Genomic DNA, 20,678 nt, shown 5'->3' with positions numbered 1-20,678 from the left:
AGACGAGTGCTCTCTCTCTTCCCCCTCCCTCTTCTCTCTTGCTTTCTCTTCTCTTTTTCTCCTTTTGTCTCTCTTCTTCTCTCTTCGTCCAAATATAAGAGGGAAAGAAAGAGAAAAAAAAAAAATTACCCAAAACAACATCGTTTTGAGTAGTAGAGCCATTTGGGACAAAAGAATTTCGAGTTACGAAAGATTATTCTTATTTTATTATTAATTTATATATGGTGTTCATGTGGCATCGCAAAATAAATAATGTCATCAATAAATTGATGTGACACCAAAACAACATTTTATATCCCTTTCAGTGATTTTTTATTTTTATTTTTAAATGCATTCAATAATACCACTTCAGTTTGTAATGTATACATTATTAATTTGAATAACACTACTTCATTTAAGATTGTAAATTTTGTTAGTTTTGTGTATATTTCAAATACCGATCACACAAGACAACATATTTGGTTTCAAGTTTAGTGAAAAAAAGAAAAGGGAAAAAAAGAAGAAGATAAATTTTCAATCAGTACTTGCCAATGCAACGGCCTTTAAGTTCCATAAAGAAAGCAGTCATCAAGAAACACAAGAGCAGCAAATTATTTTGATCTTCTGCAAGCACAATAACGAAATTGTATAAGAAAGAAAACCACTTAAAACATTGACAAAGTAGGAGCTATGTATAAGCAAAGGAGATAGTAGCATTTCTTCAATCCAAGATTAAACAGGGTGGAAGTAATTTCTTTGCAAAAAATGGTATACAAGCTGATGATCAATGAAACCAACTGATCTGATATATTGAGCATTGATTGGTCAGTGTTATGGCATGGATCCACTCTTAATACTAACGAATCAATACTCAACACATCAATTAATTTCAAGCCAACTGTCAGCACGAATAGAACTGCTCTTTCTTTGTCTTGTGCACTTGAGTTGTTTGGCAGACATGAAAATGTGTTTTCCAGGTAGATTTCCAACAATGGGTCCAGCAATGATTTTGTGCTGGCATAAGCTTCTTTGATAGTTTTGGCTGGTAGTTAGTTCTAACATAGTTGACCACCATATCCATGTGGGGGAGGAGGAGGAGGAAGAGCTGTCACTTCTGCCTTCCAAATCCTTCTGGCAAAAAGTCAACTGGATATATCCAGTCCTGTGAGAGAAGAGAACAAGTGAAACCCATAGTTTGTTGATTGGGGAGAGGAAAATTATCCCAATCTAAAATATCTTTCTGGCAGATTTTATCAAACATGGGTTCAGTGAGATATCCAACTCCCTGGAATTTTTTTTTTTTTAAAATCAGGTTAAATGAATAGAATAAATACCCTCAATGTACATGTATAGTGTAATGAAATCAAGACATTGAAATGGTAATGCAACATGCCAGAAATCTCAAATGACCAACATTCAGTTTGTTTCGGCCAAAAAGATTTTTTTAGAGAACTTTTTTCTGCAAAAAACACTTTTGGGAAATAGTTTTTGCATAAATCATTTTTCGGTATTTGGTTGTGACCTTAAAAATGATGTGCTGGTGTTGGTGTGGCTGTGGTAGTGGCAGGGTGTCGGTGGTGGTTGTAGTGTTGACCATGGTGCTGGGTGGTGAGGTGGTAGTGGAGGGTAGCAGAGATGTTGGTGTTGGTAAGTTCTAGTTCAAAAAATGTGTTCCACATTTAAAAATAGAAAACATTTTTTTACCCAAATCAACCCATTATCATAGAATTGTTCCAAAAAAAAAAAAAAAACCCATTATCATAGAAAATATTTTCCATTGATTTCGTTTTCAATCATACCAATGCCAAAAAATACAACAAATATTTCTTTAAAACATATTCCACCAAAACAAAGGAAATCCTGCACGTCTCCCCTCATTAAACAATTTTCTAAACCCCACTTAAAATATATATATACAGATACCACAAAGGACTCAAAACGACAAATAATAATAAGTTGAGTGGTCAAATTTCATGTCCAATAGATGTTTTCTTCTATTCTAATCCCAATCATAAGTTTCTATCTGGTCAAATAAAATGGAATCAAGGGGTCCAAAAGAGAATTACCTCAAATATCCTTTCACTGACTGTACATTGTTGCAACTCTCATGTCTGAGTCCCTTGGTGGTTAGTTCAAATCCCAGAATGTGAAAGAAAATATTGGATCAGTAGGTGCCACTTTAGCAACCAGTTGTGGTATGTACGCTGCAAGACATGAGGTACTATGGCACAACTTGAAAATCAAATGAGCACTATTAAGGCTTCATCTAAAGAGTCCCAAACAACATTGAGCTAATACAATTTCAGATCTTCTAATTCAGATCACTTTCAAGTCATTTCATTGCCTCAATCATTCACATATGACTCGCTGAAGGTTCACCTGTGTTTCTACTTCAACCATAAATATTTGGTTTATCTCCATCTTATGATTCACTTTGATCCTGTCGTTCTTCAGCACACACATACTCTTGTTAAATTACATTCTTTCTCTAAACTTGATGCAGGATAGACTTACACAAAAAGAACAAAAAGTAACAACTAGAAAAAGTGGTGTGGGATTTCTCCCATTTTGAAGAATTCAAGCAAAAACTGAACATATCAAGATCGCATCCCATGGAACTACTAGCAAACCGAATTATTTTCAGACAGTGAAACTAAAATAATTAAAAAAAAAAATCTGCAACATAATCTGAATTTTATTGTTGTTTCATGTGATCTTTCCATCTCTCTCTCATAGGCTTCTGTCTTCATCTAGTTTTGTTGCATTGCTGAAACTACAAAACACGTTTTTTAATCCTTTGAGCTTAATCGCTGTTCAATATTTTTGCAGACACAAAATAAGTTTAGGCAATAGATTGAACCATGGCCCTTCTTGGGATGGTCCCTCTAATTCCTGCTTTGTCACTGTGAATAATCTTCGATGAATAAAAGCATTTGAAAATCCCATATTCCAGGAAAATGTTATCTATAGTCACATAATATAGGTATAGCAACTTTGCAACTGATTACTCCCCATTTTGGACATCTTGTGCTCTTACACATATAGTGTCAAAACATCCAAAAAAGTCTGGCGGCCTGCAAACCCTGAGGTTTGGATGGCAGGCATGGACGTGAAATGGTAATCTAATGTCAAGTCTCCTTCATTGCATAGTTTGCATACATCTAAGACATGGAAAATCATTTTGGTTACCATTCAAGGCATAATGAGATTGCCACGCTAAGTAGGAACTTCATTCCCACACCCCCCATGGGAATCTCAAGTTCTTGTATAATCAACGTATCACCTTGTTGGACATTCATAGACACATGACACACATAACATCCTACTTGGAGACTAGGAAGGGTATCCACCTCTATTCTTTTTCCGGAAGTGTGGACATATGTGGGTTTTGTTTTAATTTATCTAATCTTAAGCCCATAATATGGTTATAACATTATTATTTCATAATTTACTATGGTGCTGCCTGAGGAAACACGGTATATGACTATCATGGCCAAAGATTTTAATGTAGCGGAGACTAGTCCAGGCTCTTTGATATGTGCATACTAGTGTAGGCGCATTCAAAGTAGATGTATTGCATGGATTTGATACACAAAAATACCTAAACCAATGTGTTTGTGACTAGATTTTTCAGAGTATTTTTGAACTACTTATATGCGACAACTTGAGAGACTGATTTAAATAACAATGTGCCAGAAGCTAGGTAATGGTAGTAAAATTCCTCAGATGAAGACTAGATACACAGAACCCATACTGCCAGAAACTTGTGCCCGAAACTCAACAATGAATTTTTGAACTGTTTATCACAAACAGCCATCTTCACCATTAAAGCAATGAAGACAATAGAATCAAAGCCCAACCCATGTCACAACTAGCAGCTTGACAAAAACAGTCTCTTGAAAAGGAAATCACTCTTCAATGGCTACAGATATAAGTTGAACTTTCACCACACACTAACAAGGTTATAACCCAAACTATAGTTTCAAAAAACCATGAAAGGTGGACCTAAACAATAAAGTTGGGTGTAAAACAGCCCACAATTACAGATAAATAAAACTAATTGCTTATTGAAGAGATATGAACACAAAGGGACACTTTGCTTCAACCAATTCACAATACCATTAGTGATGGAAAATTAATATTCAGCATAAAAAGGTAAGAAACACAAGATAACAACTAATTTTTATTTAAGCATACGGCAGGGGAAAAAATGTCTGTTTGCCAACAACAGGTATATGGGGGAAAATAGAGAAGAAAAAAAAAGGTTTACACTATCTACCCATAGGCAATGAACAAATCTATGACAACTCAAAAGTGATAAAAACCATCCACACCCATTTTCTGTACCACAATAAAAAAGAAAACAGACCCAAAAACTCTTATTCTATTTCAAATTCAGGAAATGCCTGCATCAGCATACTATCAGATTCAAGTTGTGCCAACAATGGCCCGCTTGCCTCAACAGACCTCAAGTTCCGATGATGACATAATAACCCAAACAACACCAAACTCACAATCAAGACCACAATTGCATGCCCAATGAACAAGAGATTCATCAAGGCAATACCTCTTAACCTATCTTCATCAAGGTCACACTTAACATCAGTCTTCCCCTGAGCTGGGTAGAGAGCAATTTTGTCACAACCCTTCAATGCAAAAGTATCAGTATACAAAGACAACCCAGTTTGCAATGCCCAAGTGCCCTTAAAGACGAGTCCTGAAGACAACAAGAATTCAGAGAAAAACACCGCCGGTCTAATCGAAAGATACAAGCAACAAGCAGCACAAACAAGTGTCAATCCACCCAACAAGTCATACACAACACCACCAAGACCTGTAATTCCTTCACCCATCAACATATACTCGATGAGAAACAAAATTCCAGCAAAAATGAATATGAAATTCTCAGGAATGGAAAAAGGGTCGAAATTTTCCCGGAAAATGATGAGAATGACGAGAACCCAGAAGAGAGAAACAAGTGCTGATTGCTGCAAGAAGGCGAATCGGTGGGTGGGGTGGCCAGAGAAAGAGAGAAAGATGAAAAGGTCAGAGAAAGAGGCAATGGGTAAAGCAATGAGGAGGGTATAACAGTCAAAGTTTTTCCATTTGGGTTCTGAGAAATACCATGTTTTTGATCGGTAGAGACAAGGATTTTTGAGGTAGAGAGAGAAAGAGGAGACGAGGCGGCGAATTCCCACAGGGCAGAGGAAGAGGAATGTGGCGAAGTGTGTGACTAATGATGCCATTTGTGTTTGTGGTTTGTTCTTTGATGGTTCTTTGATTGTTATTGTGTTTGTTTATCATGTATATATATAAATATGATGTGTAGAGAGAGAATTGAAAGAAGAGATTGTTCAATCTAGAGATTTAGTAGACGAATCAAAATCCATGGATGGATAGAGGGTTACCTCTTGAACAGAGCCGAGAAAATCTGGTAGATGCTTACGCGTTCGATTTCATTTTTTTTTTCTTTCTCAGAAGCGAGAGAGAGAGAGAGAGGGGTTGAATTTCATTGCATAATTTTCTTTGGGATTCTTTTTGGGGTATATTTTGAAATACAGAAAACATTGTTTCCATTTTGAGAATTTTTTGGGGACTTTTTCAAATAAAGCTACATTTGTTGGACTTTATGGAAATCCAAGAAATTTCGTACTATTTGAACAGGTAAAGAAAAGAGAAATTAACACACACACAAAAAAAAAAATAATAATAATAATAACAAAATAAAAAAAAATCATACATTCTTTCTTATTGTTGAACCTTTTATGTCTTCAAACTGTCCCTAATTATATATATATTTTTAAAATAAAATACAAATCTCAAAAATAGGGATGAACATATTTTGATTTGGTTTGATTTAGGGGTTGTTTGGAGTGTCTAAATAAGTGTACTTTTTGTCTTTTTGGACTAAAAAATTAAGAAAAAAAAATATGAATGTTTGGATTAATTTTTTGACTTTTTATGAAAAAATATGTATTAAAAAATTGTATAAATTAGTGTGTAAGGGAAAATTATTGAGAGTTGTGGAACCGTAATTTTTAATTTTTAATGAATAGTGATAATTTTTTAACTTTTTGAGTAATTTTTTGACTTTTTGACTTTTTTTTAACTTGTCAAACTTGGCCGCAAGAGAAAATCACTACAACAAAATACACATTTGGCGACCCAGAAATTGGTCGCCAAAAGTACACATTTCGTCACCAAAAGAATCTGCGACAAATATACAATTTGTCGCCAAAGGCCTGTCACTAAAAGTATTGGCGACGAAATCAGAAATTGTCGCCGTATGTAGACATTTAGCAACAAGAAAATTTGTCGCCAAAAATCATATATTTTGTCGCTATAAAATTACAATTTGTTGCTAAAAGGTTGAAATTTGGATAGGCCCTGTAGTTTTAGCGACAAATAAATGCGTCGCCAAAAGTACTATTTAACGACAAAATTAATTTGGTCGCTAAAAATCACGTTTTTAGCGACAAATAAGTTTTGGTTGCGAAAAGTTCTTGGAATAACCACTAACTTTTAGCAACAAAAACAATATGTTGTCGCCAAATACATTAACAGCGACCAAATTACCACCTGTCACTAAAAATTCAGTACATAAATTTTGATTTTAATAATTTTCCTGTTCAAAATAATCCAAAACACCTGTTTTCCTGTGCACAATATATACACAAATGTAATGTGAATAATAATACACCTGTGCAAGACATTCATACTAATTCAAAATTAATAGCTATGAAAAATCCCAATAAACATAATTACAATTCTCTGACAATCTAAAACATGCATGCCAAAGTACTTACAAACTACTAACATCAAACCCATAAATACATTACCAAATGCTATGTCAAAATATTTTCAAAATTACAACCAAATATTTTGATGTTAAACATCTAACCAACAAGTCAATTACTAAAATCCTATGTTAAAATATTTGCAAAAATACAACACCAAATATTTTGATGCTAAACATTTAATCCATAAATCATTTACCAAAATCCTATGTCAAAATATTTCCAAAAACACAAAATCAAATCTTCTGATGCAGCCCAAACTATTTTCCACCACTGCCAATCTGTCACATGAAAAAACAAAACAATATTAGATTGACCAAAAAAAAAAAAAAAAAAAAAAAAAACCTCGATATGAATTTCACAATTTTGATTTTAATTTTGTAACGGGAAGTCCAATCGGGTGCTGTTTGCTCATACAAGTTTGCTCATACAAGTCTATTTAGGCTTGAACAAGCTGCCTGTGCAAAGTTTCGGTGGTTTCAGTGGTCATTTTGCAATTTCGGCCCCCGAACGGGCCTTTTAAGTCTTGTATTTTACAATTTTCCTTCTAATTTTCTAACGGAAGATCCAATCGAGGTCCCGTTTGTTCCTACAAGTCTATTTAGGCTTGAACAAGCTGTCCGTGCTAAGTTTCGATGGTTTCGGTGGTCATTTCATAGTTTCGACCCCCGAACGGGCCTTTTAAGTCTTGTATTTTACAATTTTCCTTCTAATTTTCTAACCGAAGATCCAATTGAGGTCCCGTTTGTTCCTACAAGTCTATTTAGGCCTTAACTAGCTGTCCGTGCTAAGTTTCGATGGTTTCGGTGGTCATTTCACAATTTCGGCCCCCGTACGGGCCTTTTAAGTCTTATATTTTACAATTTTCCTTCTAATTTTCCAACCGGAGATCCAATAGAGGTCCCGTTTGTTCCTACAAGTCTATTTAGGCTTGAACAAGCTGTCCGTGCCAAGTTTCGGTGGTTTCGATTGTCATTTTGCAATTTCGGCCCCCGAACGGGCCTTTTAAGTCTTGTATTTTACAATTTTCCTTCTAATTTTCTAACCGGAGATCCAATTGAGGTCCCGTTTGTTCCTTCATGTCTATTTAGGCTTGAACAAGCTGTCCGTGCCAAGTTTCAGTGGTTTCGGTGGTCATTTCGCAATTTCGGCCCCCGAACGGGCCTTTTAAGTCTTGTATTTTACAATTTTCCTTCTAATTTTCTAACCGAAGATCCAATTGAGGTCCCGTTTGTTCCTAAAAGTCTATTTAGGCCTTAACCAGCTGTCCGTGCCAAGTTTCAGTGGTTTTGGTGGTCATTTCGCAATTTCGGCCCCCGAACGGGCCTTTTAAGTCTTGTATTTTACAATTTTCCTTCTAATTTTCTAACCGAAGATCCAATTGAGGTCTCGTTTGTTCCTACAAGTCTATTTAGGCCTTAACCAGCTGTCCGTGCCAAGTTTCAGTGGTTTCGGTGGTCATTTCGCAATTTCGGCCCCCGAACAGGCCTTTTAAGTCTTGTATTTTACAATTTTTCTTCTAATTTTCTAACCGGAGATCCAATCGAGGTCTTGTTTGTTCAACACAACCAGACATATTAAATGAAATGCTTGTGCTGATTTGAAAAGTAAATTATGAAAAATATACTTACAAAAGTGTTTGTCAATAAGATTCCTCTGATGAATAATTATTTTCATCAACCTGCATGCCTGCCTGATCCTTGGTCATCCTCATAAACTTTTCAATCTCTTCAAATCTTTTGTTTTGCATTTCAATCATTTTAGCTTGCTCTTGTGCTACCAGGTTCTGGGCTGCAATTTGTTCTTGCTGGATCTCGGACAAATTCTTCAATGACTCTAGTTCTTTTTGTAGGCTCGAAACCACCTCAGTATGTGCTTGTGCAGTAACAGAAGATCTGGATGATGATGGTTTTGGACCAACTCCAAAGCCTTTTAAGTATCCCGATTTCTTTCCAAGAATCTCAATTGACAGCTGCTCCTGAGTTAAAGGTATTGCCCCAGGCTCTAAAGACTCATCATGTCACTTTTTCAAAGCTTCCTATCAATTTGTAAACAACTTCAACAAATACCATCATTTACATAAATATGTAACTCTATTAATTGGCATACTTACATGTAATTGACCACATATCGGGGCTACCCAATTCGACTTTCTCTTGTTCCAATGGGAATCTTTGTAGAAGTCTACAAAGTCAGTCTTCTCGGTACCCTAATTCCATTTAAAAGTAAACATACATAATTAATTTCAATCATTATGTTAGATATAATAAATGCATCACCTGTTTATACATTGCAGCTTGAAATGACTTGGAGCCCATTGTATGATTATATGGTAACCTCGCTCGACTATCCCTTGCTTTTTTAGCCAAGTTCTGCAAAATTAATTGATTAGTAAAATTAAATTGAAATTACATGATTCTTCAAATTAGGAAATTTTACCTGATAATCTTCATCAAGCCATACATGATTGATCATGTATACCCAAGCCTCAGAATCGACCCCTTTGTATGGTTAACACCAGCGTCTACCAACTTCGAGTAATGAGTCTTCATCTTGTTACGCCAACTTCTGTAAAGAGTTTTACACTTTTTATTGACTCCTTTCCGAACCTCTTCATCCTCATCATAATCAACAATCTCAAATTTATCCTACAAATATAATGAATGCTTTTATTAATATCAAAATGCAAGTAATGGTGATAATCTAATTATCTGAAAAGTAGCAAATACATGTACCTGAACTGCTTGAATGATTGGGGCTTTATGAATCTCATCAATCTTGTCCCACTTTTTTATACCAATGATTGGTGCAGCCATCCTTATCTGTAAGCCAAGTTCATTTGCAAATGGAGTGGCATAAGGTCCTACTGGCACCTTCGCATCTGCAGGGATCCAAACAGGAAGTTTTTTACCACCATTGTTAGCTATGAGACGTGCTATGCTCTTCCCTCGAGTCTGACCCCTGACTTGTCTAGAACGAGTACGCAAACTAGTGGTAGATGGCACATCATGGGTAGTAGTTGCATTTGTAGATGGTGCAGCCTGAGTAGTAGCTACATTTGTAGATGGTGCAGCCTGGGCTGTAGTTGCATTTGTAGATGGTGCAACCTGGGTAGTAGTTGCATTTGTCGGTGGTGTAGGCTGGATACTTAGAGCATTTGTAGATGGTACACTCTGAATAGATGGGGTTAAAATAGGTGGTGCATGCTGAGTAGGGGCAGCAATTCTAGCTGCAGCTTGTTGGGAAGGTAGAAGAACTTTGGATGATGCTGCATGTCGAACTTTACCAGGGCCTGCCATCTAGCACAACAACTCAACAATTACATGTGTGAAGCATATGTAAAATAAGCAATTACATTAATATCAATGGCTATATAATAGAATCAATGTCAGAACATAAGTAATAACTAAACAATAACATAACATAAGAAACAAAAAAAATAAATTAGACAAAGAGAGACAGATAGGGACACACACAAACACATATATACAAAAATAATAAATAAATAAATAAAAAATTCATGCAGAATTGTCATTGTACTCAAACTCAAAGGCACTTAAACAACAGTGTCATCAAAACATATTACAATCACACAACAATTAAAGTTCTATGTCAAAATCTATATTACAATCAAAATGATTATGTAGCTCATCTTCTCGAATAGTCAATGCTCGTAGTAATCATCTTCATTATCGCACCCCTCTTCCTCATCAACACCATCGTTGTGTGCTCAATTAACTGATTGTAAAACCACCTCACTTGGGATAATTTGAGGATCAATGTCATTCCTATGAACTGAGATTGTCACGGGGTCTTCAACGCTCACTGGGACAACATCAGTTGTTTCATTTTGTTGCAATACATTTTCAGGTTCAAAGCCATCTTGTTCTGGTACATCCCATATTCCTCGATGTTGTAGTCTTTCTACGACTTTCCAATGTCCGCCTAACTTTGTATCATTAACGTAAAAAACTTGTTTCACATGACTTGGTAAGACAAATGGATCATCTTTATACCATCGACTTCTAACATCAATACTTGTGCAATGTGTATCGGTATGTAATGTTCCATTACTACCGGTATTGAACCATTCGCATTGGAATAAAACAACTCGATGTCCAAGTATGTAATGCATCTCCCACACTCTATTCAAGTACCCATAAAAGTTAATTGTTTGTCTCTCATGCTCCCCTTCCACAACTAACCCACTATTTTGGCATTTATGACTACTATCACGATCCTTACTATGAAATCGAACACCATTGGAAATGCAAGCTAAATACAAGTTAACATTCATACTAGGACCATTTGCTAATGACCACAAATCATCAGTTGCTTCTGGTAATCCTTGAGCTCGTAATTGGTTCATCTACATAACGACATCAATTTCAATCATTATGTTAGTATTCATATAAGTGTAGCTAAATAAAGTTTGGGATTATATCTTACATGTTCTTTGAACCACTTGGGGAATTCCTTTTTCTGTCTATTTGTGATGTCACGTACACCTTCATTTTCTAAAAGATTCTTGTGTTGCCTACTTACAAACATATGATTCATAAGTAACATATTATATTGAAAACATAATTCTACAAAAAAAACAAGATTAAGAACGTACTCTAGATAATGGTCAAGCTCGAGGCTATTATTCAAGACAAACCAATGAGCCATTTCACGTTCTTTTTGAGACACGTTAGAAACCCTTGTTATTAGCCCAAAAGGACGAACATTTTACGCGAAGACCTCTAACCCTGACTCATGCACACTAACATCGACATTCTGTTCCTCTCGATTAAATACAGTTTCAATCCCACCCACATACATCGAGCAAAATGTGAGACACTCCTTGACAACATAAGCTTCTGTGATCGAACCTTCTGGACGAGCTCGATTTGCAACATATCCTTTTAAAGTTCCAAGCAGCATATGAAACAAACAATAGAATAATCTTATTACACACACACTCATATTTTTATAAATACATATGCAGGTTGTGCTACAATTTAAGTATTCTAGTGTTTTAATAAGTTAGTAAGTACCTTTCAATGGGGTACATCCACCGATATTGCACAGGTCCACCAAGAATGGCTTCACGCGGCAAATGAATCGCCAAATGGACCATCACATCAAAAAACGCTGGTGGGAAAATTTTTTCTAACTTGCATAGTATGAATATTATGCGATCTTCTAATATTTCCAAATTCTTCATTTTCAATGTCTTCGAGCAAAGCTCTTGGAAGAAATTTCCCAACTCAAATAATGCGACACAAATATCATTGTGAAGATATCCACGCATTCCAATGGGAAGAAGTCGCTGTATGAGGACATGACAATCATGACTTTTTAGGCCTGTTAACTTATCACCTTTTGTGTTCACACACCTTGAGATGTTTGCTGCATAACCATCAGGATACTTAATTGACTTTAAAAACTCACAAAAACCATATCTTTCATCTGAGGACAAAGTGTACAATGCTGGGGGCTTTTCAAAAGATCCATCGGCACGCCTTTTTAAGTGCAACTCCTTCCTTATTTTCATATCTTCCAAATCCATGCGTGCTTTTTCTGTGTCTTTGTTCTTCCCATCTATACTCAGTAATGTTCCAAGCAAACTATCACATATATTCTTCTCTATGTGCATAACATCGAGGTTGTGTCGGAGTTTAAGTGTTTTCCAATATGGCAACTCAAAGAAGATGCTTTTTTTTGTCCAATTCAATACTGGATTTTCCCTTTTTCTTTTCTTATTGGTTGGATGCTTTCCAAATGGTTTGAATGTCCCTGAATCCAATTGTTCTAAGATTTGTTCCCCTGATAACTGTAAAGGTCTTGACAGGAACTCAGTCTTACCATTATAAAGTCGACTCCTTCGCCAAGGGTGGTCATCAGGCAGGTAACGACGAGCGCCTGTGTACCCTATCTTACCTCTCAACCGTTGTGAGGAAGCATTTTTGTTACAAGTGGGACAAGCCAAATACCCTTTCGTACTCCATCCCGACAAGTTTCCATATGCAGGAAAGTCATTAATTGTCCACATAACAGCTGCATGCATTTGAAAACTTAATTCAGTTGAGGCATCATAAGTAAGCACACCATCTTCCCACAACTCCTTCAACTCATCAATTAATGGTCGCATGTAAACATCGATATCTCTCCCTGGTGCTTGTGGTCCAGGGATAAGCAATGACAGCATACTAAATGCTTGTTTCATACATTTCCAAGGAGGCAAGTTGTAAGGCATAACAATCACAGGCCACATACTGTACGAGTTGCTCATGTTTCCAAAAGGATTGAAACCATCAGTGGCCAACCCTAACCTCACATTTCGACTCTCTTGGGAAAACAAAGGATGTTGCCTATCAAAATCCTTCCATGCCTCACCATCAGCCGGGTGTCTCAATATCCCATCATCTACTCGTTTCTCTTTATGCCATCTCATATCTGTTGCTGTTTTTCTCGACATATATAATCTCTGCAACCTTGATGTCAACGGGAAGTATCTTAAGGTCTTGTGAGGAACTTTTTTACCTTTTCCATAATTCGACTTGTATCTAGACTCTTGACAAATCGGACAATTCTCTAAATTTGCATTCTCTTTCCAGAAAAGTGCACAATCATACTTGTATGCATGAATCGACACATATCCTAAGCCTAAGGCACGTAAGAATTTTTTGGCTTCATAAAGGGTCCATGGAATCACTTGATCACTTACCGGCAGAAGGTCCTTTAATATCCCCAACAACATGTTGAAAGACTTATTGCTCCACTTGTTCAACACCTTCACATGAAGCATCTTAACAACAAATGATAAAAGAGAAAACTTACGACACCCAGGGTACAACTCTCTTTGAGCATCATTCAACAATTTGTTAAAGTTGGGCACGCCCTCTTTTTCAACATTGTTAGCCACATCATCGTCATTGTCATTGTCATTGTCACCTTCCTCCTCATCCTCTTCATTTTCATCATCATTTATGGTAGTCCCCATGTAAACATCTTCTAACAAATTTAGGATTTCATCTTGATCTTCGCCTGTCTCTGCTTCCATTCTATCCCCAACACTTCCAAAGTCATTGTGGTTGTCATTATTCAATGCATGAGATTGATTCATGGGAACAGATTCCCCGTGATGCACCCAAGTCTTATAAGAAGGAGACATCCCTTTCACAACTAAATGATACTCCACAATTTTACAAGTATGTCGTTCACAATTCAAACAGTCCATACATGGGCAACGAATCTTATCATTTGGCTCTACATTCATCATTACAAATTGAACAAAAGCCTTCACCCCATCTCGATACTGGGAACTCATCCTATCCCTAAGTAACATCCAACTCTTATCCATATTTGGTCACCTACAAAGCCATGGTTATGTGAAATTCCTTTGAATTAGAGAATTACATGTCAAATAGTTCCTTGAGTCATATAAGTGTTTGTCATATCATGAATGCTCAAAACATTAGGTAAACATTGAGAAACAATAAAAAAATAATATTTTCTCTCAAAAAAGCCAAACCTTGTAATACATTTTTTTAATTTAACATTTAATTTAAAGATGCTGCATGTACACATGATGACATTGTATAGTATAAGAAACTATAAGTCAAATTATATGGTGATCTTCCAACATCCTATTGGCCTTGATGGCTGTTTTCCAATGATATTTGAACATATATGTTTTTTGTAATATTGTTAGCAAGACTTTAAATAGACGTAGCATTGCTCTTAAACTATTCTTACCTAATAAACTATAAACAGAAACTATACAAAACAGTTTAAATTGATTCTAAAAATAATAAATAACTATAAACAACTCATATAAACCATACAAAACAGTCCCATAATGTGGCATGAACCACATATAAACTGAAGGGTAATTTACAGTTGCCCTTTTATTTTTTATTTTTTTAATCAACAACAAATAACCCTTTATTGATGATGGATAACCTTACAGAAAGGAAGAAAACATCAACAAAAAGAGAGGGATGATGCAAGCAATACAGCAACTACAAACCAAAATAGAGGCATGCAACCTAATCCAAATACAAACAAAACAAAAAGAGCCATGGAACCAGTGCTAGCATAGGCCAAAAACAGCAACAGACACACATCAGATTAGCAGATTAGCATCAGGTTATCACCCAACAGATACAGACCAGCCACACAGCAGCAGAGAACCAGATTAACAAAAAATCAGATTATCACCCAACAGATACAGATTAGCAGATAATCAAATTATCACCCAGTAGTCCCACAAACAACCCTCATTTTATATGATGTGGCAGGAAACATGCATTTTCTATCTAATTTTGAACAAAAGTTAGTTTTAAGAGTAAATTAGAAAAAAACTTGAAACATGAATGATCAAAATAAAAAAAATAAAAAAATGACTAAAAATAAAGGGAAAAAGTGCAATTTATCCTAAAAGAATTGGATCCAAATATATATTGACTAGGTATCTATATTACTGGTTTGAAACATAGAGAGGTCCTACACAGTATCCTTGTGATCCATATCTCAATCAGGAACTTTGAACAAAGTTGCAACTAAGATTCTCTTTATTACCTTATGGGATTATTCATGGACTTCATTTTATCAAAGTGTGTGATTTTAGCTTTGTTGTCACATACTCACCCAGAGACTTTACAAAAAGATAACTGATTATTTCTGTTTTCTTTTTAGGCCTGTTTGGGACTTATATTTTGGGTAAATAGTCAATAGAAAAAAATAGTTAATAAAACAAAATGTCATGTCCTATACATTAATCAACAACTTTTTTTTTTACAATTATCTATTCACCTACAAAAAAAAAAAAAAAAATCCACAAATCATCCAAAACATAATTCTTTTTCATTTCATAAAAAAATAAAAAAATCAACTAAAATATTAAAGTTGCTAAATGACGTATCTAGTCCCATTTTTTTTGACAACTAGACTTATTAAATTTAATAAGGTTATATAGTTTCAAGATCATAGGTGTAGAAACTAAAATGACTAACTTGATAAATAAATTTAAAATGCCCTAAAATATAGTCAAAGCTTACTTGATGTAGTAATTGCCCCCAACGAATGATTGCAGCTTTTTTATCTCTTCGCATTAGCCAATAACCTATAACATTTGAATTGTAAATCAAAGTTTAAATTAAAATCGCACTGTACATGAAATTAACGGAGAGTGGACATGAAATGAATGTTATATGATGAAATTATTAAAAGGGTCACCGATACACAATATATCTATAATTTTTTGGGCAATGAATAGTTGTAACTTGTAAGAATATTCAACACAAAACTGTGGTCCACCCTCATGACACACCACTTGCATAAAAATACAAAAAAAATGCAAGTTCCCTGGTTCATTCACATACCCAACAAAACAAAACAAGAGTCATATTTTGCATACTCCATCTAAACCAATGGCAAAGATGATCTCAGCCAATGCTCTTGAATATCCCATTAACATATGCTTCTTAATGCCATGTCATGCTGTGTGCTCACAATCGATAGGCCTCATCGACACACTGACAGCGGTGGTAAATATTAATCCAAACAATATTTTTTCACTTTTTAACAATGAAAAATATTTTTCACCCAAACAAATTATTTTTCATTGACTATAAAAAATATATTTTTTTGTTAACTTTTGTTTTCCTTCATAAAAAACTATAGAAAATACAGAAAATAAAAAATAACTTTCACTTAAACAAATGAGCTTAAGTTTGATCTCTGTTTTGTTGGTAACATCCATTTACCTTTTTGCCTTCTAATGCTATATAATACATCACCAAGAAATAAAAAAAAATAAAAAATAAAAAAGAACAGAGACAGAGACAGACACCAAAATTCTCACAGCTCCAAAATCAATCACAAGAACAGAGATTATCACAGCTCCAAAATCAATCACAAGAACAGAGAAGACACCATAAATTCTCTATAAAGTCTTATATAAACCATCCTTGCATCTCTTGAAAAAGCTCTAGATTTTGTTTCTTACAAAAATCAGTCCAAAAATTCCGAACATACCAGTCCCGAAAATTAGTTTCAAAATTAGTCCAAAAATTAGAATAGATCAATCCCGAAAATCACAATATCAGTCCGAAACTCACAATATCAGTCCGAAACTCTCACAGTGTGAGTGAGTGAGAGTGAGAGTGAGAGGGAGAGGGAGAATGAGAGGGAGAGGGAAAGAGAGACGAAGAAGAGGGAGAGAAAAATACCTGTTTGGGCCGCTTCTGTTTGTGCCGCTGCAGATTCGGAACTGAGAAGATGAAGAAATCTCCTTTTAGGTCACTTTTGTTTATTCACTTAAAAGTCATTTAAAAAAAAAAAAAAAAAAGACATATTCGAAACTCTCACAGTGTGAGTGAGTGAGATTGAGAGGGAGAGGGAGAGGGAGAATGAGAGGGAGAGGGAAAGAGAGACGAAGAAGAGGGAGAGAAAAATACCTGTTTGTGCCGCCTCTGTTTGTGCCGCTGCAAATTCTGAAATGAGAAGATGAAGAAGTCTCTTTTAGGTCAGTTTTGTTTATTCACTTATTTAAAAAAAAAAAGAAAAAAAAAGACAGATTCAAAACGACGTCGTTTTGATAATAAATTTATTAGCGACGAAAATAATTTCGTTGCCATAAATAGCACTCACCTTTCAGCGACTAGTTTAATTCTGTCGCCAAAAAGTCGAAAATTGGCGACAAACAGTTTCGTCGCCATATATTAATTGCGTCGCCAAAACTTTTTTAGCGCTCCCGCGCGAAAAATTAAATTGGCGCCAACCATTTTTCGCGACGAATTTAAATATTTGTTGCTAATGGTGTATTTTTTGGCGACCAACACGTATATTGTCGCCAAAAAAATACAATTGGCAACCAAATTCAATTTTGTTGCTAAAAAACGTCGCAAAAAATGCTTTTTGTTGTAGTGAATTAAGAAATAAATTGTTACATATAGTTCCATAAATTTAAAATCAAACCAAATTATAAAAATCATGAAACTAAACTAGATCAAATCAATCAATATGATGTGATTTGGTTTGATTTGGAACCGTGATTTATATTAATCTATTATGGTCACAATTGATCTACAAAAATATTGTTCAACAAAAGTAGTAAGTAATTCAGTTGTCAATAAAACCATTGTTCAAGTAACCATTATCAATAAATCATATTAGAGAGACTATCAAGCAACTAGGGTTATGAGATTACCCAAATTAGGTTTAATATAAGTATTATATAGGATTATGAAAAATACTTTTAAATCTATAGTAAGTAATGACTTATATATATATATATATATATTATACGTTCAATTCGACTCAGTTTATAGTTCACTTATTTTAATAATAGAATTTAACTATACATTAAAAAAGTACTAGACTAAATTGAGGATTTGAAGCATAATTTTTTATTTTTTATTTGGAAAATTTACCGGTAAGTCTCATACATAAAATTCAAAATTCATCTAGTTCCAAAACAAAACATTTGCACTAATTAATCCAACATATTTTTAATTATTACCATTGTTTTTTTTAAATTTACAAATGCTGCTACATTCTATCATCGCCGGACTTTCGTCAAACGGTAACCGGAGTCTTGTCAAAATGTTCAACATCACTAGAAAGTCGCCGAAGTATCACCAGAGTGTTTTGAACATCTAAAAGTTGTCAGAATGTCCAGAACGTTCGCTGGACACAGGGCCGGCCCTGAGGTGAGGCAACTAAGGCGGTTGCCTCGAGCCCCCAATTTTGAACAAAATTTAGGGCCCCCAATTAGGTGAGTGTATCATGTCGTTTTATTTTATGATTACTTTAATAGTAGTTCAATTCATTTATTTTCATGTTGTTGTATTGTGTTATTTTGATTTGTGTCTAATTAATATTTAATGTGAAAACTTTTAATTTTAGTTAAAATTAACTTGGCAAGTGTATGAAGAGATTAAAATTTTTTCCATAAGTTGAATTTTATAAAATTTATTTCTACTACATGAAATTATTCATAGAATGTTTGATTTTAATTCAATTGCATTTTTCTAATTAAAAAAATTATACCTTATTACTATATATTTTTTATTAGATTGCCTCTAAAATAGGTAATAAAAAAATACATATCTTAAATGAAAAAAAGATATTAGCCTTAATTATTATTTTACATACTTTTTTATTCAGTTAGATGGAGTTAAATAAAAGATTAAGAAAATGTTATGACATCCCTTAGTGAATATTAAAATATATAACTAATAATTCATATTATTGAGTCGTGTCATACTTAGATTCATGTTGAAAAATAGTCAACCCTAACTGTGGGGATATATTCTTTGAGTATCAACACGTGGCCAAGGTGACGCCGACGTGTCAGCCGAGGTGCCACGTGTCCTGGTCATGACGCCGAGGTTATCTCGGCTAGGCCGAGGTTATCTCCGAAGATATCGGAATCCGAGATAAGCAGATAAGGCACGAGAGTCCTAAAATGAGAAAGGACTGCAGCATGGATAAGGATAACGCTCTTAGAGAGTTTATCTTTATCTCTTGGAGAGTCCAGGATAAGTACTGAGCAGAAGTCCATTGAAGCTAGGCTTTTATGGGGACTAGGATTGAATTAACTATAAAAGAGAGGCACCCCCGATTGGTCTAAGGTACGCAATTGATATTCTGAACAGTAAGATTAGCACTATTGATTATCTTTAGGAGATATACTGACTTGATCGTCGGAGTGCCCCCGGGTGGACGAACCACCGTCGGAATCTTGTTTTTCTGTTGCAGGTCAGTCAGGTGTCATTTATTCTGCCAGTGCTCTCCAACTGAATACTGAGTTTGGTAGTGTGGTCAGAAATTCACTCACACAATTTGGCGCCGTCTGTGGGAAAGAAAAAAGAATAGATGGCCAGTGACAGACAGAAGGATAAGGTTAGGGACGAAATCCTTGCTAGGAGTGGTAAACACGTTGACCCAAACGTGGAAGAAGATGGTCGCAATGAGGAGACTCAGAACCAAAATCACGGCAAGAAAGACGTCGACCAGGATGGCGACGTGCCAAAGAAACCAGATCGAAGTGGATACTACAACGAAGATGACCTCCAGGTATGGAAAGATAGATGCCTGCGGAGGGACGAAGAGGTGAAAGAGATGGTAAACAAGTTGGCAGACCTGCAATCGGTCTTCAATTTTATGATGCAAAATAACGTCATGCAGCTACCATTCCCGCTGCAGGACACGCCTATTCTAGCGGCCAATGCCCAGAAGGGAGGGCAAAAACCAATCCCAATAGCCCATCAACACACCAGAAATGAAAAACACTCTCACCGGCCTTCTAGGGAGGTCGGGCGAGGAGAGTCGATGAGAGAAGAGTCATGAAGGACACATTGCACTAAAGAAGCAGACCCCAGAGAACATCGGCATGTTCAAAGGCAGGAGCTGTGCTTCGACACAACTCATGGAGAAAGGTCGAAAAGGGCCCACAACGAAGCTGAGAGTAGTATGCCGAAAAGACTGAAGTCAGGAGATAGCCGAGCTCCTGGGCAAAGCAAGGAAGACTTGAGAGATTACCTCAAGAGGAAACAACATAATGCCGATGCCGAGGCAACTTCACCTGTTAAGCCGAAAACACCATTCTTGGTGAACTTGGACAAATTTGAGGCTCTAAAGAGATTCAGTATGCCGAGATTCCAAATATACGATGGTAAGTCAGACCCTAACTTCCACGTTGGATTATACCTGAACTCAATGGCATTGTACAGTGGGAACGAGCCGTTGCTCTGCAAAGTGTTCCCCTCATCCTTCGGGGAGATTGCATCAGATTGGTTTCATAAACTGCCAAAGGGAAGTGTGAAGACCTGGGAAGGCCTAGTCGAGATGTTTGTGGCCAGATTTGTAACAAACAAGCTACAGCCATTAAGGGTGGACGCATTGATG

The 20,678-nt window shown here is 35.7% G+C and overlaps 2 protein-coding genes and 1 long non-coding RNA gene across 3 annotated transcripts; all 3 read right to left on the bottom strand.

Annotated features, from left to right (window-relative positions):
- Positions 1 to 652: 652 nt before the first annotated feature.
- LOC145793044 (uncharacterized) lies at positions 653 to 5,487 on the bottom strand. The gene is made up of 3 exons (XR_014333550.1): positions 5,388 to 5,487; positions 2,046 to 2,427; positions 653 to 1,141 (listed from the first exon to the last, which is right to left on the bottom strand). It is a non-coding gene; the product is annotated as an uncharacterized LOC145793044 (long non-coding RNA).
- A 3,760-nt stretch (positions 5,488 to 9,247) lies between these two features.
- Positions 9,248 to 10,250, bottom strand: LOC145793835 (uncharacterized). The gene is made up of 2 exons (XM_082876707.1): positions 9,512 to 10,250; positions 9,248 to 9,424 (listed from the first exon to the last, which is right to left on the bottom strand). Exons 1-2 carry the CDS (start codon positions 10,073 to 10,075, stop codon positions 9,248 to 9,250), a joined length of 741 nt encoding a protein of 246 aa, XP_082732833.1. The 5' UTR covers positions 10,076 to 10,250.
- A 256-nt stretch (positions 10,251 to 10,506) lies between these two features.
- On the bottom strand, positions 10,507 to 14,124 carry LOC145793834 (uncharacterized). The gene is made up of 4 exons (XM_082876706.1): positions 11,816 to 14,124; positions 11,527 to 11,724; positions 11,226 to 11,313; positions 10,507 to 11,145 (listed from the first exon to the last, which is right to left on the bottom strand). The coding sequence occupies exons 1-4, from the start codon at positions 14,122 to 14,124 to the stop codon at positions 10,507 to 10,509; spliced, it is 3,234 nt and encodes a 1,077-aa protein (XP_082732832.1).
- Between the last annotated feature and the right edge of the window lie 6,554 nt (positions 14,125 to 20,678).

Source organism: Camellia sinensis, chromosome 6 (genome assembly GCF_055761805.1).
Source record: "Camellia sinensis isolate YWXY chromosome 6, ASM5576180v1, whole genome shotgun sequence".
Lineage (NCBI taxonomy): Eukaryota > Viridiplantae > Streptophyta > Magnoliopsida > Ericales > Theaceae > Camellia > Camellia sinensis.
This window is presented reverse-complemented; position numbering and strand designations above follow the sequence as displayed.

Bases quoted from the DNA above. Each gene is read 5' to 3' on its own strand.
- LOC145793835 (XM_082876707.1), bottom strand. From the start codon at position 10,075: ATGGCAGGCCCTGGTAAAGTTCGACATGCAGCATCATCCAAAGTTCTT. The intron at 9,425-9,511 runs GTACATGTATTT...TTATATTTGTAG, and splicing joins CAATCATTCAAGCAGTTCAG to GATAAATTTGAGATTGTTGA.
- LOC145793834 (XM_082876706.1), bottom strand. From the start codon at position 14,124: ATGGATAAGAGTTGGATGTTACTTAGGGATAGGATGAGTTCCCAGTAT. The intron at 11,314-11,526 runs GTTAGAGGTCTT...GTTTGTAAGTAG, and splicing joins GTTAGTGTGCATGAGTCAGG to GCAACACAAGAATCTTTTAG. The intron at 11,146-11,225 runs GTAAGATATAAT...GTCGTTATGTAG, and splicing joins CCAAGTGGTTCAAAGAACAT to ATGAACCAATTACGAGCTCA.